The sequence below is a fragment of the Acipenser ruthenus genome, chromosome 27, assembly GCF_902713425.1.
Source record: "Acipenser ruthenus chromosome 27, fAciRut3.2 maternal haplotype, whole genome shotgun sequence".
Classification (NCBI taxonomy): Eukaryota; Metazoa; Chordata; class Actinopteri; order Acipenseriformes; family Acipenseridae; genus Acipenser; species Acipenser ruthenus.
This window is the reverse complement of record NC_081215.1, coordinates 9,961,267-9,986,014: the sequence shown is the minus strand read 5'-3', so window position 1 is coordinate 9,986,014 and position 24,748 is coordinate 9,961,267. Positions and strand designations below refer to the sequence as shown.

At 41.6% G+C, this 24,748-nt stretch overlaps 2 protein-coding genes across 2 annotated transcripts in view; one reads left to right on the top strand and one right to left on the bottom strand.

Annotated features, from left to right (window-relative positions):
• LOC117425379 (tRNA pseudouridine synthase-like 1) overlaps positions 1-10,279 on the bottom strand; it is a 52,615-nt gene extending 42,336 nt beyond the window's left edge. Inside the window, exons 1-2 of the mRNA XM_059001963.1 lie at positions 9,969-10,279; positions 9,038-9,095 (exon numbers count right to left, since the gene is read on the bottom strand). Coding sequence (XP_058857946.1) covers positions 9,038-9,095; positions 9,969-10,027 — 117 coding nt within the window. The 5' untranslated portion in view covers positions 10,028-10,279. The remainder of the gene's footprint in view (positions 1-9,037; positions 9,096-9,968) is intronic.
• A 2,401-nt stretch (positions 10,280-12,680) lies between these two features.
• The window catches only part of LOC117963790 (arf-GAP with coiled-coil, ANK repeat and PH domain-containing protein 3), a 186,685-nt gene continuing 174,617 nt past the window's right edge, over positions 12,681-24,748 (top strand). The window contains exon 1 of the mRNA XM_059002690.1: positions 12,681-12,915. Coding sequence (XP_058858673.1) covers positions 12,869-12,915 — 47 coding nt within the window. The 5' untranslated portion in view covers positions 12,681-12,868. The remainder of the gene's footprint in view (positions 12,916-24,748) is intronic.

Genomic DNA, 24,748 nt, shown 5'->3' with positions numbered 1-24,748 from the left:
TGTATGTGGTACTGTAGATAATAAACACAGTGCTCACTGCACGTTCCTGGAGTATCGTCTTTATCATGAATATGTATGTGGTACTGTAGATAATAAACACAGTGCTCACTGCATGTTCCAGGAGTATCGTCTTTATCATGAATATGTATGTGGTACTGTAGATAATAAACACAGTGCTCACTGCACGTTCCTGGAGTATTGTCTTTATCATGAATATGTATGTGGTACTGTAGATAATAAACACAGTGCTCACTGCATGTTCCAGGAGTATCGTCTTTATCATGAATATGTATGTGGTACTGTAGATAATAAACACAGTGCTCACTGCACGTTCCTGGAGTATCGTCTTTATCATGAATATGTATGTGGTACTGTAGATAATAAACACAGTGCTCACTGCACGTTCCAGGAGTATCGTCTTTATCATGAATATGCATGTGGTACTGTAGATAATAAACACAGTGCTCACTGCACGTTCCTGGAGTATCGTCTTTATCATGAATATGTATGTGGTACTGTAGATAATAAACACAGTGCTCACTGCACGTTCCTGGAGTATCGTCTTTATCATGAATATGTATGTGGTACTGTAGATAATAAACACAGTGCTCACTGCACGTTCCTGGAGTATCGTCTTTATCATGAATATGTATGTGGTACTGTAGATAATAAACACAGTGCTCACTGCACGTTCCAGGAGTATCGTCTTTATCATGAATATGTATGTGGTACTGTAGATAATAAACACAGTGCTCACTGCATGTTCCAGGAGTATCGTCTTTATCATGAATATGTATGTGGTACTGCTGCGATCAGGTAAAATGATGCTGCAGGTTTCATAACCAAGCAGACAGGTTGGCAAGATAACGGATTAGCATTATTATGAAATGAATACATCAATTACATGGGTGAAATAATTGGTTTTGATTTGTGTCCCCCTAACACTCAATAAGATGTATAGCTAGCAGTGTTCACTGTATATAACAATGTGATGAGACCTGACTGCAAACCCTGGCCCACGTTTTCTCTTCTTTTCCCCCTGAGGTAAAGCTCTTGATGTAACTATTACTCATGCGCTGCAGTTAAAACAAGCCGTGGGAGGAACAAAGAACAGCGGAATGTTCCAAATATCAAACATGACACCGGGGTGACACGATGGACACCTGTTCAGGAATGCAAAGAGCAAAAACAAAAAACTTGATGTGACTAGAAATTCCTCAAATTCTGAGAAAGTAAGATAATCCCAAAACTTCTACCGAATGGCTTTCTCCTTACACACTTATGTGTGTGTGTGTGTCTGTGTCTCTATGTGTGTCTGTGTGGGGGGGGGGGGGGGGGTGGCAACGGGGGCAAAGTTTCAGGGATTTATACATGCATGTCATGCTGAAATCAGTTTCCATGCCAAATATTTCTGTGATCCATCCTAAAGAACAGCATTTCCACAGCTGCTCACATTTGATGTATGTTTTGGACAGGACCCAGTTGTCTCATAACTGGCTTCTTCATTTCCAGTGTTTTTTGAGAACCTGTAATACTTTACCCAACTTTCACAGTAATGTGTTTATTGAGCCAGGTTCCTCGTTGAAATATCATTAATACCTGTTGATTCTGCCACAGATTAATGGTAATAATCCATGTATTTGTTGCTTCTGACCAGTTCAAACACAGACTTGAGTGTAGCAGGGCAGAGACATCTAAGCAGACAGTCATGTCTAACATCCGCCTTGTTAGACTCCTTGTTAGACTCCCAGCCAATCACAAAGAGGGAAGCCCACTAGGCACTTCCTGGGGAATTGTGCCAACAGGGGGAATTGTGCCAACAGGAGGGACACCGGAGAAAATGAAAACAGTGCTGTGTTCGTAATAATCAAGTTATATCATTAAAAAGAATACCTGGGGTTACATTTGAAAGTTCACAGATATATTTCCATCCAACTCACCCAATTTCATATTGTTTACCTGGCTGTTATGAAATAAGGTGGTGAAACCTGACAATAACATGTATCCCAATTCTTCAGTGTTTCTCAAAATAAATACTTTACCCCAGCAGAAGGTGATTTATTGTGATACAGAAACACAATAAACACAGGGAACAATGAACCCTACTTACAACCAAAATAAAAACAGCTATGTTGCTATTCCGTAATACTGTAGTTGCAAGAAATCTCACTGAGTTTCTAGATAGGCTAGCTGTGATCTCCTTCACCTTGCTCTGACTCAATCACAGGGAGACACAGATAACTCACAGCCAGGAGGGAGAGCTCTTCAGAGCCCATCACAGGATGTGTGGGAGAACTTCCAGCAGCACCCAGAACCACCTCATTCACCATCGCATTGAAAACAAGAGCATCAGCACAATACACCCCCTAACACGGCTACAGATTCTAAACGAAAAGGGTGAGGACCATGATGTATATCACACAGACACATTGTTGATGCTGAATCGCTGGGATCATTTACAAGCTGAGATCAACCAGCCACTAGAAACTGGATGAGCACAGACAGGCTGAACAGTCTCCTCTCGTTCTAAATGTTCTTATATACAGAATAATACTGAATAAGAAATGCTAATAAATAGTTTAATGAAAATTAGATGAACACTACTGTATTTAAAACATAGGTGTCATTTGGTGAGAAATGAGGTATTAGTATGATGATAAAGTATATTACAATGACTACAATGTGGAACAACTTCTTGTGTTCTTTAGACAATGTAAAAATGTTAGTGTGACACACAGACAGACAGATCTACAGATCTTCCCATATATCCCCTCAATCTGACACTCTCAATAATGAATGCTTGTGACGGGGTACACCCCGCCCCATGTCTATTATATTATTTGTTATATTATTATTTAAAAAGTATTGTTTAATTTAGTAAAAACATGCCGTTTTGTTATTATTGTTTACAGCCTGGATGGGGTTAAAATGCCCCATCCAGATAAAACTGTGCGAACACGTGGTCAACAGGAGTGCTTATTGACAAACTGGCTGTTGACCACGCGTATGATAAAACCAGCGCCGAATGTGGTTGAGGGGTAAATCAGGTAATTGATAGCCAGCTGACTCCTCAGCCACAATATAAAAGACCTGCAGCTGTGGCTGAACAGGGTGGAGTGTTCAGAGGTGGAACTAGAAAGCGAGGCAGTAAGAACTAGAAACAAATAGAAGCAATTGCTCCTCGTGCTGTCTTTAAACCAGCACGCTACTTGTTTGATTTAGGGTTCGCTTTATTTGGTGTTTTGTCTGTTTGTTTTGGCCCACAGGTCGTTTTATTTTGTTTAAACTTTGTGTTTATAATTAAAACGCGCAAGCACCCCCCTATATCCTCAATATCTTTCAATACCGTATGCCAAATAATGTTAATACCAAGTTTCATCGCAAAAGGATAAGTGGTTTTCCAGATCTAATGAAAGTGTAAAGTGTGACAGAGGTCTGTGCGACTGCCTCCACTTTATTCCCATCTCCAGGAGAGAGTTAACTTGCTTTCCCATTGTTCAAAGGAGTCACATTGTCAGCTGCATTGCCAAAATGGCCTGACAAAAACGCTCTTTACTGTTTCCTGTCCTTCTGTAACTTCAACAAACGAGAGGTTTGAAAGCTACAGGGTGCAAAGATGAGCCGGTTCTAAACAAACTCCAGACACTAATGTGAATGCTGCCACGTGGCCCTCATAACAGCAGCCAGATTGAGGCTTGCCTTTGGCTGAACCACATGAAAGAAGGGCATTTCTGCAGAGCAATCAAATGCACATCTGCATCCGATCAAGCAGCACTGCCATGGCATGACAACATAACGAATGGGTTTTTCGTTCTGTTGGAAGTTTATAATAATGCTAGGCATGTCTAAAGCTGACAGATATTTTAATTGCAGCCCTTTGTTATTCTGAAGAGATGTCTGAGGTTTGAGTGCAGTGCTGTGCTGGTCACCACAGGAATACGTGCTTTAAAACTAAAAGGACTTTGAAGTTGCACAGCACAATCATTTAATTCCTCATCTCAGATGAAATATTTCTAAAATGAATATTTAACAAGCCTTGTGGCTCAGAGGAGGTGGATCAGGTCACAGGTGAACTGAGTCTGAACAACCTCTAATGGATATTATTCCACATTTAATAAATCATTTATGTCACAACAGTTTGGGACTGACAAACTGCTGGGTTAGGACAGAATACCAAACAGTAAGCTTAATTCTTAAAACTTTTAATTACAAGTATTTGGACGCACAGAATTAAAAGACTGCTTTCTATTCAACAAAGTTAGTATAAATAATACAAAACAGTGTAGCACTGTAAATGTTTATCATGTTACCATTTACTTCCCATCTCCGCATAATTATCACCGTGTAACAATTTTTTTTTTTTTTGGTTCCTGGGTAGTAAGTGTTATTTCCTAATTGCTTATGCCTCAAAAGTATAGAAAATGGCTATTATTCCCCATAAACTTTGCTTTTGTGACCAGGACAGTGATATTTTGAAATTTACCTATTTTCCAGAACATTCCAGATAGATTCAGTGCTGAGTAAACTTTGAGTAACTTCTAGAACTTTCTAGAAATTTCCAGTATTATAAATAGTAGTATAAATACAGGGACCTTAAGCCCACCAGTTCAGTTTAGTTCCAGCTGCCTAAGTGGATACATATCTGCATTTTTCTGAGATGGCATCAAGAGGCTGCAAGCATCCGGCAGACGCATTTTGCTATGTCTACGGCCAATTTATCAAGACAAGAGCGAAAAAGTACTCCGTGGAAGCATCTGCTAAGATGTGTGAGGCAGGACTGGCCACAGCGGACCGAGTTCTCTGTGGGGAGGAACAACGTCAAGTGGGAGCCACTGGTGGACCCCCGGCAGGTGCTGATGCCACCACTGCACATCAAATTGGGCCTTATGAAACAATTTGTCAGAGCTCTAGATAAGGAGTCGGCAGCCTTCAAGTACCTTCAAGACTTCTTCCCTAAGCTGTCTGAGGCAAAGGTCAAAGCCGGTGTCTTCGTCGGACCACAGATAAAGAAGATCCTGGAGTGCAATGAATTCCCCAAGAAGCTCACTAGTAAGGAGAAAGCGGCTTGGAACAGCTTTGTCGCAGTGGTTCGGGGCTTCCTGGGCAATCACAAGGCCGAAAACTATGTGGAGCTGGTTGAGACTCTGGTGAAGAACTACGGCACAATGGGCTGTAGGATGTCCCTCAAAGTCCATATCCTTGATGCTCATCTTGATAAATTCAAGGAGAACGTGGGAGCATACTCGGAGGAGCAAGGCGAGCGCTTCCACCAGGATATACTGGACTTTGAACGCCGCTACCAAGGACAGTATAACGAGAACATGATGGGAGACTACATTTGGGGGCTGATTCGTGAAAGTGATTTACAGTGTAATCGTAAATCTCGAAAAACTACTCACTTCTAAATCTTTTGTAGTCATTTTTGTATTACTTTAGTATAAATTATTTATTTGTTTTTATTTAGCAGACGCCTTTATCCAAGGCGACTTACACAGACTAGGGTGTGTGAGCTATGCATCAGCTGCAGAGTCACTTACAATTACGTCTCACCCGAAAGACGGAGCACAAGGAGGTTAAGTGACTTGCTCAGGGTCACACAATGAGTCAGTGGCTGAGGTGGGATTTGAACCGGGGACCTCCTGGTTCCAAGCCCTTTTCTTTAAGCACTGGACCACACAGCCTCCTAAATACATGTTAATTTGGATTCATATGGTGTTTTATTCTGACTTTATGTGAACGAAAAGACACAAATTCGCCCGTTTTCTCATTGGAAATAGGTACATTTCAAAATATCACTGTCCTGGTCACAAAAGCAAAGTTTGTGGGGAATAATAGCCATTTTCTATACTTTTGAGGCATAAGCAATTAGGAAATAACACTTACTACCCAGGAACAAAAATTGTGTTACATAGTGTTATGTGTGCCATTTAAAATGTTTACAACATCAAAAACATTATCCTCTAGATAAAACTATAACTTACAATGATTAACTTTTTTTATTAAAGGGATTCGGTATAACTTTCTGTCGCTTTGCACTTTCTCTTGTGTTTTCTTTTTTTGTTTTTCTTTTGCAAGTCAGAAATGTATCCATTTCATCAAAAACACGGAAAACAAATTCAACCAGCCGCTATCGCTGTTACTAAAATGCAGCTGTGTCTAATAAATAAAGCAAAACATTTCAAAGTATGAGTATTGCGATTATTATTTATGTTTACCGGAGCATTTATACTGTACTTGTAAAGAATGCAGAAAGATTGTGCTTCCCTGATGAGGAGGCTTGGTGGTCCAGTGGTTAAGAACAGGCTTGCTGTTACCAGGAGGTTCACCCCCAAGTCTCTCTAAGTCACTTTGGATAAAAGCGTCTGCTAAATAATAATAATAATAATATTCATAATAATTAGTATTCAATTTTACAACAAGTTGAAAACAGCAAAGTTCATGAGCAGCACAGAGCGCTCTCCACAGGCACAATCCCCAGACGCCTGCTTCACCCACTCTAATAATATATATCAGAGTGTAAATCCACTCAATCGAAATCACGGATGCGTACAGGTGGAAAGTACGGATGTGGGGTACAAAACCCAGGACATCCCAACAGAAGGGGCGCTGTTAAAAGTGTAAACTCTTTAGAAATCCTCTATTCATCCAATAGGTAACATTGATAATACCACTACTACAGTACTGACATCTCATCTACCGTATTAGGATGATGGCAGCAGTGTGGAGTAGTGGTTAGGGCTCTGGACTCTTGACCGGAGGGTCGTGGGTTCAATCGCTGGTGGGGGGACACTGCTGCTGTACCCTTGAGCAAGGTACTTTACCTAGATTGCTCCAGTAAAAACCCAATATATATGTATAAATGGGTAATTGTAAGTAAAAATAATGTGTAAAAAAATAATGTAATTGTATGTAAAAATAATGTGATATCTTGTAACAATTGTAAGTCGCCCTGGATAAGGGCGTCTGCTAAAAAAAATTAAAATAAATAAATAAATAATGACTTCAGGTATTGTGGCTCCACCCCCTTCCTGGATGACCGACTTCCAATTAACCCTGGAATGAACTGTCAAACCATCCAATCCAGGGCACACTGTTCCTGTTACACAGCACCCTCACAGGTTGGGAGGGAGATTGTTGACTCGGATTCATTCACTCTCTGGCACAGTGCTTTGGATAGTTGTCGTGTTGGAATGTCCAGTTGCGCTTTAAACCAAGTTTTGGAGTGTTTCAGATCATTGGCCAATATATTTTGGTTTGCTATGGAATTCATTTTACCATGTATTGGAACTAAATTTCCAGTGCCATTAGAGGAAAAACAGCCCCAAAAACAGATATTACCACCTCCATGCTTGACAGCAGGTATTGTGTTCTTTTCTTTGTACGCCTCACCAGACTTTCTCCAAACGTAACAACTATCAGTGACCAAATAGCTCGATTTTTGTTTCATCACTCCACAAAACCTGTGACCAGAACTCATATCCATCAGTCAAATGCCGTTTTGCAAACTTTATGCAATTTGTCCTTGTGACATTTTCCTAAGAGTGGCTTTTTCCTTGGCCTGCGACCATTTGCCTTCACCATGCAATACTCGACCTATGGTTGAAATGGAAACCCCAGTCCCACTTGCAGCCAATTCACTTTGAATATCTTTGGCAGTCAATCTCAGATTGTTATTAACCTTCCTTACAATTCTTCTAGTTGTTCTTGGTGAAATAACCTTCTTTCTTCCAGACCAAGGGAGCGCTGTGACAGTACCATGAGTCTTGTACTTCTTGATAATAGAAACAATAGTTGAAATTGGGATACTCAAATGCTTGGAAATCTTCTTGTATCCTTCTCCAACTTTATGACAATAAATAATTTTCTGCCCGTTTTCCGATAGCTCTTTACTTTATCCCATATTGACTTATTGGTAATGACAGCAATCATCCTATGCCTAACCCTTTTATACTCTCTAAGAATGTTCACCTACAATCCAGCATTTTCTAGACTTTTCTAGGATTAGGTTATGCATTTTCATATTGAAATTTCTAGCACCTTGTAGACAATACTATCATAGAATCACAGGGTATGAATACTTTTGAATTAGCATTTTTGGAGTTTTGCAAAAAAATTGCTGAAATAAGTAATTGCAGACATCTATTTCTTGTAACTATTTTTCCTCATCCACAAAAGCAAAACTTTTGCTACAAAAGAATTTTTCTAAAATTCTTTGTTTCCGAGAGCCGAAACAATGCAGAAACCCTTCTGTGGGGATTGCTTAGTATGCTGATCAGAGCTGAAACCATGCAGAAACCCTTCTGTGGGGATGGCTTAGTGTGCTGATCAGAGCTGAAACCATGCAGAAACCCTTCCGCGGGGACTGCTTAGTGTGCTGATCGGAGCTGAAACCATGCAGAAACCCTTCTGTGGGGATTGCTTAGTGTGCTGATCAGAGCTGAAACCATGCAGAAACCCTTCTGTGGGGATGGCTTAGTGTGCTGATCAGAGCTGAAACCATGCAGAAACCCTTCCGCGGGGACTGCTTAGTGTGCTGATCAGAGCTGAAACCATGCAGAAACTCTTCTGTGGGGATTGCTTAGTGTGCTGATCAGAGCTGAAACCATGCAGAAACCCTTCCAGTCATGCAGCAGTGTGGAGTAGTGGTTAGGGCTTTGGACTCTTGACCGGAGGGTTGTGGGTTCAAGAAATAAATAATAATAATAATAATAATAATAATAATAATAATAATAATAATAATAATAATAATAATAATAATGATTCGAATGGATTGTGTTTGAAGGTTATCTCCAAAGAGATGCTGATCAAGCCATCTCACTATTTTGGGGGTAAAATAAAGAACAGTTGTGCCACACAGTTATTGTGCATTAGTAGTAAATTAATATAAGTTGTGGTATCACTGTACCTGTGCATGTATAACATGCCAGCCATTCTTATTAAAACTAATAAGAAGCTGGAAGCAGTCTTGTTATTAACTCACCTCCAGGTAAACATGTGCTCACCTGAGAAGCTGGAAGCAGTCTTGTTATTAACTCACCTCCAGGTAATTCTGAACTCCGAGGAAGTTTTGGTCTGTTGGCGTCTTCATTACACCACTGTAAACAAAAAACAACCACTTAGTAAAGTCCTTTACACCAGCCAGGTGTCATGGAAACATTGGCAATGCAATAACATCACCAAGATAGGAATGCTTCTCACACTATGCATTCGCTCCTGCTCCTAGGATATTAAAGACTGCTTTTGATATCAATAAAATAGTTTGATTGGCTTATTAAACCAGTTTAGTACCAAATATCAAACTGCATTTTAGTCATAAAATTTGATAAAATGCTCTTATCAATGACTTAATAAAATATAGGAAAACACTGTTTAAATTACTCTGGAATGAAAGCTTTGTGCATAGGGCACAGTGTATTGTACGGTACTGTGAACACAGTGGTAGCACAGGGGACTATTCGATATGTAGAGACTGCTGTCCTCTAGCACAGGGGACTATTCGATATATAGAGACTGCTATCCTCTAGCACTGGGGACTATTCGATATATAGAGACTGTGATCCCTATTCACGCTTTATTCAAACCCATTGGTTCTCACGATTGCGTTTTGGAGGGGGGTCGCGTTGCACATGAATTTCTTCTGGGCACGTGATTCTTACTGAATAAATATTTGAAAGTGTTTTTATCCTGAGGCTGAACAAACCAGGTTGAAAGCTGTCGCGTGTTCCCAGAGACAGATAATTAGTTAAGCACACAAAAAGGTAATGCCTATGATTGAGTCCGGAGTCTCGCGACCCTGCCTCGCTGTTTGTAAGATGTGCACAGGCGCTTAATTAGAAAGACTGGACGTGCATACCTGGTTTAATAAATGTACGTCAAAATCCAGCAAAAAATGCAAACTTGAATTAGCAAAAGAATAGTTAATAAGACCCCGCTATTTGAATACAGCTCAAGAACAACTTTTCACCTACCTATATTTAGTACCGAAATACTGGAAAAATATTAGATACCGAACTTTCGACGAAGTCATTTTTTTTCAATAATGAATCCGGATACAGTGTGCTGCAACGCACAATATATCGGCACAGGGACTGTATTTAACTGAAATATCTACACACGGTTCGGTTTTAAAAAAAACTCAACACTTGTGCTGTAAATGATTGTAAACTCCGCATTTAACACTGCTTACGGCGCTGTGTATATTGAACATAATTAATCAGAATTCAGTATTTTGGTAAATTTACCAACATGACCCTCACGCTTTTTAACTCTTCAGGAGCAAAGCGACTCTGTAAAGAAAGTCCTCTTAGGTATTTTATAAAATGCCTGGTGGGTAATTTGTTCTAAAGTGTTTTAAACACGTTGTAAATAACACATATACTTGGTGCATATTGTAATATGTATCTTTTAAATATATTTAAATTGTATTCATTTTAAATACTACGACTGTTTATATTTATTGACCAGGCTTATTGACAAGCTCCACAATCCTGCCGGCTTGAGAGATAGAGCAGTTTCGGGTCTCATGAAGTAGGTTTGAAAGAGGTCGATGCTGTTTGCGTAAATGACAGAGAAGGAGGTGTGTTCTTTAAAACGAGTTGGGGACTGTCTCAAAAATATTGTTCACGTTTACCGCCGTAACTGCAGTGCAAACAGCGTGAATTAATCAGCGTTATTGTCAAAGGGGGTACTAACTAATAATCTGTAGCTGGTGTGTGCCTTCTAAATATGCACCACTGTGTTTGAAATAAGCCTATACTGTAGGAAATGACAGAATACATAAACCAATTCGGTTACTAGGGTAGTTAACTCGAACTAATTCTAGATTACTATATGTAGCCTATTTCTATTATTGTTAACCATGTAACTTTATGAATGGAGGGAATATTTAAACATGAGTTCTCTTGTAAATCCCTTAGAAATGAGTTTTGCCTATCAGTTTTTGCATGTCTCACAAGATGAGCAGTAAGAGTCTGTGCAGGCATGTCTCACAGGATGAGCAGTAAGAGTCTGTGCAGGCATGTCTCACAAGATGAGCAGTAAGAGTCTGTGCAGGCATGTCTCACAAGATGAGCAGTAAGAGCCTGTGCAGGCATGTCTCACAAGATGAGCAGTAAGAGTCTGTGCAGGCATGTCTCACAAGATGAGCAGTAAGAGCCTGTGCAGGCATGTCTCACAAGATGAGCAGTAAGAGTCTGTGCAGGCATGTCTCACAGGATGAGCAGTAAGAGTCTGTGCAGACATGTCTCACAAGATGAGCAGTAAGAGCCTGTGCAGGCATGTCTCACAAGATGAGCAGTAAGAGTCTGTGCAGGCATGTCTCACAGGATGACCGTAAGAGTCTGTGCAGGCATGTCTCACAAGATGAGCAGTAAGAGCCTGTGCAGGCATGTCTCACAAGATGAGCAGTAAGAGTCTGTGCAGGCATGTCTCACAAGATGAGCAGTAAGAGCCTGTGCAGGCATGTCTCACAAGATGAGCAGTAAGAGTCTGTGCAGGCATGTCTCACAGGATGAGCAGTAAGAGTCTGTGCAGGCATGTCTCACAGGATGAGCAGTAAGAGTCTGTGCAGGCATGTCTCACAGGATGAGCAGTAAGAGTCTGTGCAGGCATGTCTCACAGGATGAGCAGCAGTAATACCCTGTGCAGGCATGTCTCACAGGATGAGCAGTAAGAGCCTGTGCAGGCATGTCTCACAGGATGAGCAGTAAGAGTCTGTGCAGGCATGTCTCACAGGATGAGCAGCAGTAATACCCTGTGCAGGCATGTCTCACAGGATGAGCAGTAAGAGTCTGTGCAGGCATGTCTCACAGGATGAGCAGCAGTAAGAGCCTGTGCAGGCATGTCTCACAGGATGAGCAGCAGTAAGAGCATGTGCAGGCATGTCTCACAGGATGAGCAGTAAGAGCCTGTGCAGGCATGTCTCACAGGATGAGCAGCAGTAAGAGCATGTGCAGGCATGTCTCACAGGATGAGCAGTAAGAGCATGTACAGGCATGTCTCACAGGATGAGCATCAGTAAGAGCATGTGCAGGCATGTCTCACAGGATGAGCAGTAAGATCCTGTGCAGGCATGTCTCACAGGATGAGCAGCAGTAAGAGTCTGTGCAGGCATGTCTCACAGGATGAGCATCAGTAAGAGCATGTGCAGGCATGTCTCACAGGATGAGCAGTAAGAGCCTGTGCAGGCATGTCTCACAGGATGAGCAGTAAGAGCCCTTGCAGGCATGTCTCACAGGATGAGCAGTAAGAGTCTGTGCAGGCATGTCTCACAGGATGAGCAGTAAGAGCCTGTGCAGGCATGTCTCACAGGATGATATATATATATATATATATATATATATATATATATATATATATATATATATATATATATATATATATATATATACTGCCTTCTGGGATAGTGTATTGTACCATGTTAGACATATACAAATATCATTTGGTTCCAAAAACTCACATTTCCGGACAGAGCAGCACTGTTCCAATTCCAGCTGGTGTTTATATTTGTGTTTGTTTCATTTTGTATGCTGTGTAATAAATGTGATGGGTACAAGTCTATAAAATGTTGGTTTGCGAGTTCCCATCTAACCCGCCTATTGGTAATCCGAACAGCCGTTTGAAGAAAACGTGGAAGCGCCTAAAAAAGTACACTTTTGCGACGATCCCTGATTCGCCCTCCTCCTGTAGATGCACCTAAAAGCGGGGAATGTGGTTACTCTGAAACATACTGTCTCTGCTACTACACTGGAATAACTACGCGCAGCAAAAGGCAGGGGCGATACCGGATTGTTCATATTTAATTACCTATCAGTCCCAGGCAATGAGCATTTTACATTAAAGGTTTATGAAGAAGGAATAAACTTGAACCATGACGATTGATTTTGAAGAATGCATTAAAGATTCTCCCAGATTCAGGTAAGATTTGAAAAGGGGTGTGTGTGAATGACTGCCGATGTGAGAGCCCTACATTGTTCCGAGTAGACTGGTTTTGCATGGCGTTCCCTGCGCTTGCTGCTCTTGTCAAAAAGAACAGCAGTACAGCATGTTTATGAAATCACATCGTTGTAGACGCAGCGGCACCAAAGCTTTATACACGTTTTATTTTATTTGAAAAAGGGGGTTGCAAAAATTAACAAACATTTGGAAGCAAATGAGCAGTGTATGTATTCCCAGCCGTATACGGTTTGTATAGCTGTATAATTAAAACTGCTGTATAGCAGGGTACATTCTGTTTGGAAAAGAAAGGGTGTCATGTCAACTGGATTTTAATCTCAGGTTGTGTAATACGGTTGGTTATTGAATGAAAGAAAATGGTTACGTGGGTCAGTGATTTGCTACGCTCATGATGCATTTGACAATTATTAAGGCAAATGGATATCGCGTTTGCCGTTCATATACAAACGTGTTAAATGTTAGGCTACTGTACTGCTTGTATAAATCAGTTAAAATGCAATAGAACTGAGATCGACTGCAACGCGGGTCAAACACAGATAGTCTGGATTGGTTTTGTCTTTAAGATCTGTCATGCAAATTCACAATTCCGATCTTTAATACAGCAGACACTACCATATGCATTGTAGACGTACATCACTGGGAGGAAAACACTGAAAAATAATGAGTTGAACATTGATTTAGTATACCATGAGTCTTTATTTGTGTAGGTGGTGATACTGTATAGCAAACCTATGACATCACCGGACTGTTCACTGATCAGTTCCAGATGTGTGGGTGAAAATTTGACCCTATTTTAGAACCCCATTTCGGTTCTGCTGTCAGCTGTCAAAGCTAGCCTGAGAGGAGACAGACACAGGTACGAGATGAGGGTGCATTTAGCTGATGCATTTAGCTGTTGCAAATGTGCGTGTACGTGTTTGCAAGGAAGATAAAAACGTGTCCTCTTAAATGCGCATTTATATACAAATCAATCCAAATACAACAGTGTACTAAAAAAACAACTTAAGGCGTGTGTGGTTGTATCAGTTTGTACAGTTCGTACTAGAATCAAACTCGCTATAAAACGCTATTCATTTCTGGCCTGGCGTCCAAACCTGGAGATTCTTAATGGCTCTGTCTCTTTGACGTCAGTATCCCGGTTGGATTTGTATTGTAGAGACTGCACAGCGCGTCACGTGTAGTTCAATTTAAAGCAGGCTCTACAATGTAGGTCAATCACATATAAACCACAGCCTGTTGCTTCAGATCGGACACCTTTTTGTGCGTCATAGTAAAACAAATACCATTCGTTATGTAACAGTCTAATTTTCCAGTTTTGCAGATGCTAACAACAGGTACATGGTTAGAGTGTATACTGGCTATTGGTTTGTTTGCAGTCAATAATGCAAACAAACAAACAAGCAAACAAACAAACCCCCTTATCGTTGACCCAGTGGATGTATTTTTAGATGAAACAGAGTACTATACTGTAAGTCCAGAACTCAAGCCAAGGCTTGGCTCCGTGAGAAGCTAAGGCTAGCCTAACACAGATTCTCATTGATTTTATTTCAAGTAAAACTCCATTTTCACAGTGGCAGCTGTTTATGGTTCAATAACCCAGGCAGTTGGTACAGTAGTTTTTTTCCCCTTTTTTTTAATTTGGAATCGGCAATTATTTTTCTGATTTTCTCCCCAATTTGAAATGAACAATTATTTTTATTTCAACCCGGCTCACCGCTGCCACCCCCGCACTGACTCAGGAGAGACGAAGACGGACACACGCGTCCTCCAAAACATGCGCCATCGGCCGTCCGCCTCTTTTCACTCTGCAGGCCTGCCATGCATCCACCTCAGAGCTACAGCGTCGGAGGTCCACGCAGCTCTGGGCCGTTTACAGGCAGGCCCGCAGAAACCCGGCCAGTCTACAGGGGTCACTGGTGCGCGGTGAGCCGAGGACACCCTGGCCGACCTAAACCCTCCCCCCCAGGCGGCACTCGGCCAGTTGTGCACCGCCACCTGGAAGCTCCCGTCCATGGTTGGCAGTGGAATAGCCTAGAATCGAACCGGCGACCTCCAGGCTATAGGGCGCATCCTGCACTCCATGCGGAGCACCTTTACCGGACGCGCAACTTGGGAGCCCCTTTGGTACAGTAGTTTAGACATCCGCTTTGCTTTAGGTTCTACATACCCTTACAGTACTGGAGATATATTTTGTAATGATTATGATGAAACCATCATTGTGATTTAAACAAAGCCACTACGAGAATGTGCTACCAGCATGAACATCAAAATGTATTTCCATGTCAAAAAGATATCTTTGTCTTTCTATTGGGATTTAAGAAATATATATATATATATATATATATATATATATATACAGACGTGCTGAAATTTGTTGGTACCCCTCCACAAAAAACAAAGAATGCACAATTTTCTCTGAAATAACTTGAAACTGACAAAAGTAATTGGCATCCACCATTGTTTATTCCATATTTAATAGGAATCAGACTTTGCTTTTGATTTTTTATTCAACATAATATTGTAAATAAGAAAACAAATGAAAATGGCATGGACAAAAATGATGGGACCGCTAACCTAATATTTTGTTGCACAACCTTTAGGGGCAATCACTGCAATCAAACGTTTTCTGTAGCTCTCAATGAGACTTCTGCACCTGTTAACAGGTAATTTGGCCCACTCTTCCTGAGCAAACTGCTCCAGCTGTCTCAGGTTTGATGGGTGCCTTCTCCAGACTGCAAGTTTCAGCTCTTCCCATAGATGTTCGATAGGATTCAGATCAGGACTCATAGAAGGCCACTTCAGAATAGTCCAATGTTTTGTTCTTATCCATTCTTGGGTGCTTTTAGCTGTGTGTTTTGGGTCATTATCCTGTTGGAGGACCCATGACCTGCGACTGAGACAGAGCTTTCTGACACTGGGCAGTACGTTTCGCTCCAGAATGCCTTGATAGTCTTGAGATTTCATTGTGCCCTGCACAGATTCAAGGCACCCTGTGCCAGGCGCAGCAAAGCAGCCCCAAAACATAACCGAGCCTCCTCCATGTTTCACTGTAGGTATGGTGTTCTTTTCTTTGAAAGCTTCATTTTTTCGTCTGTGAACATAGAGCTGATGTGACTTGCCAAAAAGCTCCAGTTTTGACTCATCTGTGCAAAGGACATTCTCCCAGAAGGATTGTGGCTTGTCAATATGCATTTGAGCAAATTCCAGTCTGGCTTTTTTATGTTTTTCTTTCAAAAGTGGAGTCCTCCTGGGTCTTCTTCCATGGAGCCCACTTTCGCTCAAAAAGCGACGGATGGTGCGATCAGAAACTGACGTACCTTCACCTTGGAGTTCAGCTTGTATCTCTTTGGCAGTTATCCTTGGTTCTTTTTCTACCATTCGCACTATTCTTCTGTTCAATCTGGGGTCGATTTTCCTCTTGCGGCCGCGCCCAGGGAGGTTGGCTACAGTTCCATGGACCTTAAACTTCTTAATAATATTTGCAACTGTTGTCACAGGAACATCAAGCTGCTTGGAGATGGTCTTGAAGCCTTTACCTTTACCATGCTTGTCTCTTATTTTCTTTCTGATCTCCTCAGACAACTCTCTCCTTTGCTTTCTCTGGTCCATGTTCAGTGTGGTGCACACAATGATACCAAACAGCACAGTGACTACTTTTCTCCATTTAAATAGGCTGAATGACTGATTACAAGATTGGAGACATGTGTGATACTAATTAAAGAAACTAATTAGTTTGAAATATCACTATAATCCAATTATTTATTACTTTTCTAAGGGGTACCAACAAATGTGTCCAGGCCATTTTAGAATATCTTTGAGAATAAGCAATAATTCATCTCTTTTCACAGTTTCTTTGCTTTATTCTATGACATACCAAAAGCATGCAAGTATACATGATAAAATAGCTTTTAATTTCATCACTTTTCTGGAGGAATGAAGCATTATTTCAATGAGCTGTAAGGGTACCAACAAATTTGAGCACGTCTGTATATACTGTATATATATATATATATATATATATATATTTTTTTTTTCAGAAACATGAAAAATCAATTTTGTACTTTTTTCCATGACACGGGTTACATTTCTTTTGAAAACGGTTATTTTATTTTATTATCAAACCAATAAGTTTAACTTCATCAGTATTGAACAAAGAAAACTACGTGGCGATCTGATTCAAACATTCAAAATCCTAAAAGGTATAGACAATGTCGACCCAGGGGACTTTTTTGACCTGAAAAAAGAAACAAGGACCAGGGGTCACAAATGGAGATTAGATAAAGGGGCATTCAGAACAGAAAATAGGAGGCACTTTTTTACACAGAGAATTGTGAGGGTCTGGAACCAACTCTCCTGTAATGTTGTTGAAGCTGACACCCTGGGATCCTTCAAGAAGCTGCTTGATGAGATTCTGGGATCAATAAGCTACTAACAACCAAACGAGCAAGATGGGCTGAATGGTCTCCTCTCGTTTGTAAACTTTCTTATGTTCTTATGTTCTTATGTTCTGACATTTCTGAGAAAGCAAAGTACATGTAATCACCTACATCCTGTTCATTGTGAACTATATCCTCTCAGACCCCCATACAGTACACTACACAAAACAGAACGCATGGGGTCTGAAAAGGGTGATCTGTCTTACTTTTATTAAATGCAGACACAGATGTGAGTAAGTACGGTAGGAAACTGAACATGTAAAAATGAGACTGCACTCAGTTTAGGGAGGTAACAACCTGGCTGTTTTAAATGTGCCAGTCTGCCTGATTAAGATTAAATATGACAGTCTGCCTGGTTAAGTTTGTCAGGCACCTCCACTCTGTTGCCTAATGGAGAGTCTGCTGTGAGTTAATATGTAGAGTTGACCTCTCTGTGTCTTATGGTAGGAGAGTGTCTTCTCGTGAGAAACAAGAAGAGAAGACAGGGTCAGCTCTACTGTAATATAAATCATATCAATTAAAGAATTACCATTCGGTTTTTGTTTTAAAGCTTGTTTGTTTTATTTTCAAGACCCATGCGTTCCAATGCAGTCTTTGTGGTGGATCATGATCTCACTGTTGAACAGATGTGGTCTCTTACTATTCCTCTGAGCTCCATTAACGTGAGATGGGTATTTACTGTTCATCATACTGGTTAGAGCAGCTGGTAATGGAACAGACTCCTCATCCTTACTTCAGAGTGTTTGAACTGGAAAGTTGTTTAGACGCTCATTCTTATCCATGGTAACAAAATCTATATTAAAATGAAACACTGTGAACCAGGTGATTGATCAAGGTGTTACAGTAAATTCAGTCGTAATCATTGATTTTATTCCATCCCTCTGTTACTTAAGCAACATACGTGAATGCCTGATTAATTAGAGTTCTAGCACCATTCAAAATTGGTTCACAGGGAGTTCTTTGTTAAACATATAGATTGAGAATGGCTTGTCCATTTGTGATTGCTAAGGTCGGGTTATTGAAAGGATCAGAACAGGTGGGCATATCAAGACTGTATGTCTTGCTTTCATTTGTACACACGTCTTTAGAACCGCTTGTTCAAATGTGATGAAACTTCTTTAGCTCAGATTACTGGTAGTATCACAATATGGGGGTAAACTGCCTGTCTGTCTGTATGTCCCAAAATGTAACTGTGTGTAAGCTACATAATACAATGTGCAGCATCTCTTCTGTCTGATCTTTTATGATGAGAGAGAGAGAATATGTTCTTTTCAAAAGTACAGTATCTTTTATCTGCTTTAAACTAAAAGCTTAACTTGATCTGATACTTTTTAATAAGCTGCAGTAAGCAGTCCTGATTCTTCAGGGTGAAGCCCTCATTTGCCTTTGGCTTCGTGTCTTGATTTGCATTTCATTTCCATTGCTTTGCATCCCAGCTGGTCTTGAAGGGAGTACCCGCTGGAGTCTTTGTCCAAGGAGAAGTTCTTCTTATTATTCCAGTGTTATTGTTGCCCATTGCCATGGACAGAGGCTTGGGCACTCATCCAAGACTGTGATTTCACGTAGAGCCTTTCCCAGTTCTGAAGTTGGATGTTTATTTTTCAGGCTCTGGTCCAGATTTTCTTCAATAAAGGGGTGTGACAGGATGAATGATGTGGTGCAAAAGACTGCAAATGTCCAAACGTATTCTCCCAAAATAGGTAATTTAATAATCCACACAAGAACAGAAATATCCACAAAAATAATCCAGACAGGAAAATAATACCCCCTGATACCCGCGATGGTAATCAGGGCAAAACAAAACAAAAATAGCAAACAAAAAGACACTCCTTAACCACAATCCTCCGTGCACGAAACTGTGCTCTCTCCAAAGGGGGCTGTGGTGCGTGCGCTGTGCTGTGTTGTGCTGTGCGATGAGGGGAGTGCTCTGGGGTTAGTGCTGGCTTGGTAGCGACAGCCTCCCGTCCTCCTGCTCCTCTACGAAAAAACACAAACACGTAACAAAACAAACAAACATACACCAGCTCCGGCCGGTCAATTATTGTCTCAGCGCAAGGGGAGATACTGACGTAGCTGCTTCCCCTTTGTACCCAGAAAACTCCTCCCTGCAATCAACGCGTCGCCTGGTTTCTCCAATAGAGGGCTGCCCCGCAGCTGACTGCAATGGAATCGTCCTGAGTACTTGCAGCTACGCGCCCCTCCTAATATGGTCACCTTCCGGTTTCCACCTACCACCGAGGCAGATCTAGGAGGCAGCTTACCTTCCCCCTTGCACAGCGCCCTTTCTAATCGGGAGGGAGATTTACAGCATCGATCCTTTCTCTCTCTATCACAAGGGGCTTTTTTTTCTTTTGTTGCTCATCTACACAAACTCACTAATGTGATAGAAACCCCAACCCTTGGGTAGCAGAATATCTCCAGAGATGAGGAAATAGTTGAGCCGTCCGTAAGTTTGTACAGACCAGGGTTGGCCAATTTAAATCACTTGATTTAAAAAAAAAAAAAATCATTGATTTAAATCATTGTTTCATTTACTACCTATTTTATATACTTTCTCAAGGAAAAGACATGACAAGTATGTTTTAAAAATATTTTATTAAACAAACATCTATATGCCTGGATCTGTGGCTGTGTGAAGGCACCGGTCTGTCGCATGCAGCTGGATCTGTGGCTGTGTGAAGGCTCCGGTCTGTCACATGCAGTGTATATACAGCTGGATCTGTGGCTGTGTGAAGGCTCCGGTCTGTCACATGCAGTGTATATACAGCTGGATCTGTGGCTGTGTGAAGGCACTGGTCTGTCACATGCAGTGTATATACAGCTGGATCTGTGGCTGTGTGAAGGCACCGGTCTGTCACATGCAGTGTATATACAGCTGGATCTGTGGCTGTGTGAAGGCACTGGTCTGTCACATGCAGTGTATATACAGCTGGATCTGTGGCTGTATGAAGGCACTGGTCTGTCACATGCAGCTGGATCTGTGGCTGTGTGAAGGCACCGGTCTGTCACATGCAGTGTATATATAGTAGACCACGTTGATCTATATTTTCATCATACTGATGACTCTCATGACCTGTATATTACTAACATACTTGTTTACTGTGTCTGTCAGTCCTCAATAGAAGAAGATCATGGGAGACCATATTCACTGGAAGGGATGTTCATACAGATTGTGCATCTATCTAGAGAATCACTTCTCCAATTGTCACAAACCTTGGGCTTTATGTAGGGCAAGTTAATAATGCATTGCATTTTATTAAACGTGGAACTGAAAATTCCTGTAATTGAATAATGTGTGTGAAAGAAATACAAAAGCAAAATATAAATATGACTAGACATACTAAACCATGTATCTGACACTTATTTTGGTTTAAAGGTTGAATCTATTTAATCTAATAGTGGTATTAAAGTCCTGTCATGCATGAATTCTCCTGGGTGCAAACACATGCATACCTGGTAGGGCTGGGTATCGGCAGTGTCTTCACGATACGATGCATATCACAATACAGTAAATTAAGCATGATACATAAAAATCACACAATTGTCTCATTTGCATGTGCAAGAGTTTGCAATAACACTGGTAAATCACTTTTGGTCATATAAGCTTCATGGCCTGTTTTGCTTTTGTTTCCTGTTTATTCTTTAAAAAACATTTCTTTAAAACAAAATTACAAATGGCGCCAGACCAAAAAAAAATTGGTTGCCAAGTGCAATAGTTGGGTGCCACTTCAGGAGCAAGTTGGTTGCTATCATATTCAACTGCTTAAAATACAACAACTTGTTAAGACACTGAAGTGATACTAAAACTTAATGTCTGTACTCACTGCTTGTTTCCACATTCTGCTGAGTAGTTAATCTGTGCAGCTGATGACTGCAATGAACTCAGCTTGTTTATATGTTAAATATAAGACCTTGTGACAGCCTGGAGAGACAGCTGACAGGAGGAAAGAGACCCCATTGGGGCTGGTAAGGGTTAGCTACCCTTGTCGGCAGTATCCAGCTCTGTGTTTACAGGATGCTGGAGACACCCGCCCAAGGCTTCTAAGAAATTAAAGAGAAAAATACCCCTAGAGTCTGCGAGAGCGGGGGCGGAAGATGACTCAACGTTGGACAACACGGTTAACGACTTAGGAACGGAAACGGATATGAGTATGGAGAGTACTTCACAAAAGACTAGTTCAAGATCTGCAGTTAACAAAGACATGGAACTCCAGGTTTGTGTCTGCGGCTGGAGCAAGGCAACAACGGTCAGGGGTTTGAAGATTCATCAAGGGAGAATGAAATGCTTGAGGGAGAAGGGACAAGGGCCTCGCATTGATCAGTACTTCTTACGAAGTCAGTCAAGTCAGTCGAATGAAATCCAGCGACAGGAAGCAAACCACAGTTCGCAGGATATCAGCACCCCTGTCATAGATGAGAGGAGGACTTGCATGGACACAGTTAGTGATGAACCTAATGACCCTTGTGAACCCGGTCAGACAAACAAGCATAAGAGAGAAAAGAACCTCAACGGGCACAAGCCTGGAGTTAAATGGCCAAGAGCTTGTGAGAAAACTGCATGGGACACAGTAAACACAGATCTCTGCGTCGCATTGGAAAGATTAAGTGGAACAGTTGAAAAGAAGCTGGATAAATTTGGGGACATCATCTACGCATATGGAAGTGAGAGGTTTGGAGTTGAAAAAAGGAAGGAAAAAGTACAAACTATTCCTGGAAAGTCTAGACGGCAGCAGGAGATTGAACGCTTAGTTAGAGAAAGGAGACAGCTGAGGAACCAATGGAGAAGAGCAGAACAAAGTCAGAAGGAGGGACTCAATCTCTTACAAAAGGTCATAAAAGATAAGCTTGCAACATTGCGCAGAGCTGAGCGCCTACGGAAACGCTACAAAAAGAAGGAGCGTGCGAGAGCTAACTTTTATAAAGACCCATTCAAATTTGTAAAGAAGTTATTCACCAGTGAGAAGAATGGCACACTAAAAGCATCTAAGGTTGAGCTGGAGAGATATTTGGAGGAAACACATACAGATTCAAAAAGGCAGGAGCCTATGTCAATTCCGTCAGACATCCCACCTATCAATCCACCAGAATACCAAATGGAGGACTGTGCACCTAAGTGGAAAGAAATAGAGCAAGCTGTGAAAAAAGCAAGGGCTTCATCATCTCCAGGGCCTAATGGAGTTCCGTACAGAGTGTACAAGAGTGCTTCAGGAGTTCTACGAATTCTGTGGAAATTGATGAAAGTGGCATGGGAAAAACAGGTTGTACCAAGAGCATGGCGCCGAGCAGGTGGAGTCTTTATACCTAAAGAAAAAGATTCTACAAGCATCAGTCAGTTTCGTCCCATTTCCCTATTAAACGTAGAAGGCAAGATTTTCTTCAGCATTATTGCTCAGAGATTGTCAGCTTACCTATTAAAGAACTGCTTCATTGACACTTCAATACAAAAAGCGGGCATTCCAGGTTTCCCAGGTTGCTTAGAACACATCAATGTGATCTGGCAACAAATTCAATCAGCTAAAAAGGAGAGGAAGGAGCTCCATGTGACATTCCTGGATTTGGCTAATGCATATGGTTCAGTGCCACATGAACTACTTTGGGCAGCATTTGATTTTTTCAGTGTACCGATGACAATAACAAATTTAGTGAAAGCCTATTTTGGAGATTTGCAATTCAGTTTTTCAACTTCAGAATTCAGCACTACATGGCAATGCCTAGAGGTTGGAATAATGGCAGGATGCACCATTTCTCCACTGGCTTTTACCATGGCAATGGAAGTAATCATTAGGGCATCAAAATGGGTAGTAGGAGGAGAGCGCTTGGCTTCTGGAATGCGACTACCACCAATTCGAGCATACATGGATGACATGACAACCATGACTACAACAGTAGCCTGCACTAATCGATTATTGGGCAAATTAACCAATAACATTGAATGGGCACGAATGCAATTCAAGCCCACTAAATCAAGGAGCATCTCTATAATTAAAGGCAAAGTAGTAGATAAAACATTCTTCATTAATGGTGAGGCAATACCAACAGTGTCTGAGAAGCCAGTGAAGAGTCTTGGGAGATGGTACGAAGGGGATCTAAAGGACACAGTTCGTGTGGGAGAAGTTAGACAACAAGCAGTGGAAGGGTTGAAGAGCATAGACAGCTGCGCTCTACCAGGTAAACTAAAACTCTGGTGCTTTCAGTTTGGTCTACTGCCGAGGTTGCTGTGGCCACTGACTGTGTACGAGGTTTCTTTGACAACAGTAGAGAAGCTGGAAGCTTTAATCAGTTCATACATCAGGAAATGGTTGGGAGTTCCACGCTGCCTCAGCAGAGTGGGACTTTATGGTAAAGGAATACTGCAGCTACCAGTCTCTGCTCTAACCGAGGAGTTTAAGTGCGCCAAGGTCAGACTGGAAATGACATTAGTAGAGTCACGCGATAAATGCGTAAGGGAGGCAGCACCTGTGTTGAAAACTGGAAGAAAGTGGGCGGCAAAGAAAGCTGTGGAAGATGCAAAGGCTGCCCTTCGAATTGGTGATATCATGGGACAAGTTCAGCATGGAAGAGGGGGTCTTGGTTTCAGTTCAACTCCTCCTACATGGCACAAGGCGGCCCCAGCTCAAAGGAGGAAGCTGGTAGTCAACGAGGTGCAAAAGCAGGAGGAGAGGATGAGGTGTATAAAGGCCATTTCCCAGGCCAAACAGGGAGAATGGATGAGATGGGAGAGTGTGGAACAACGCAAGATTGGCTGGCAAGACCTATGGTCAATGGAACAGAGCAGGATCAGTTTCCTCATCAGGTCAACATATGATGTTCTCCCATCACCACAGAACCTAAACCTCTGGGTAGGAGAGGATCCCTCATGTCCTTTGTGTTCATCACCTGCAACATTAAGGCACATTTTGACAGGATGTAAGGTGGCTCTTAGCCAAGGACGGTTTACTTGGCGCCATGACCAGGTGCTGCGATGTTTGGCCTTAGCATTGGAAGACAAGCGTAACATGACCAATAAGTTGCCACCTGTTCCATCAAAACATTACACACAAAAGACAACATTCCTCCGCCCAGGAGAGCAACCACCAAGAAAAGGTGTTAAAACCAATCCTCGCCCAGGACAACTGGAAGCTGCTAGAGACTGGAATATGCTGGCAGATGTTGGTCAACGGCTTATTTTTCCACCTGAGATTGCCACCACTAACCTTCGACCAGATATTGTCTTGTGGTCTGGATCAGCACGCCTTGTTCACCTGGTAGAGTTAACAGTGCCATGGGAGGATGCTGTAGATGAGGCGTATGAGAGGAAGAAACTGCGGTATGCTCAACTAGCCACTGAAGCGGAACAGCGAGGATGGAGAGTTCGGGTT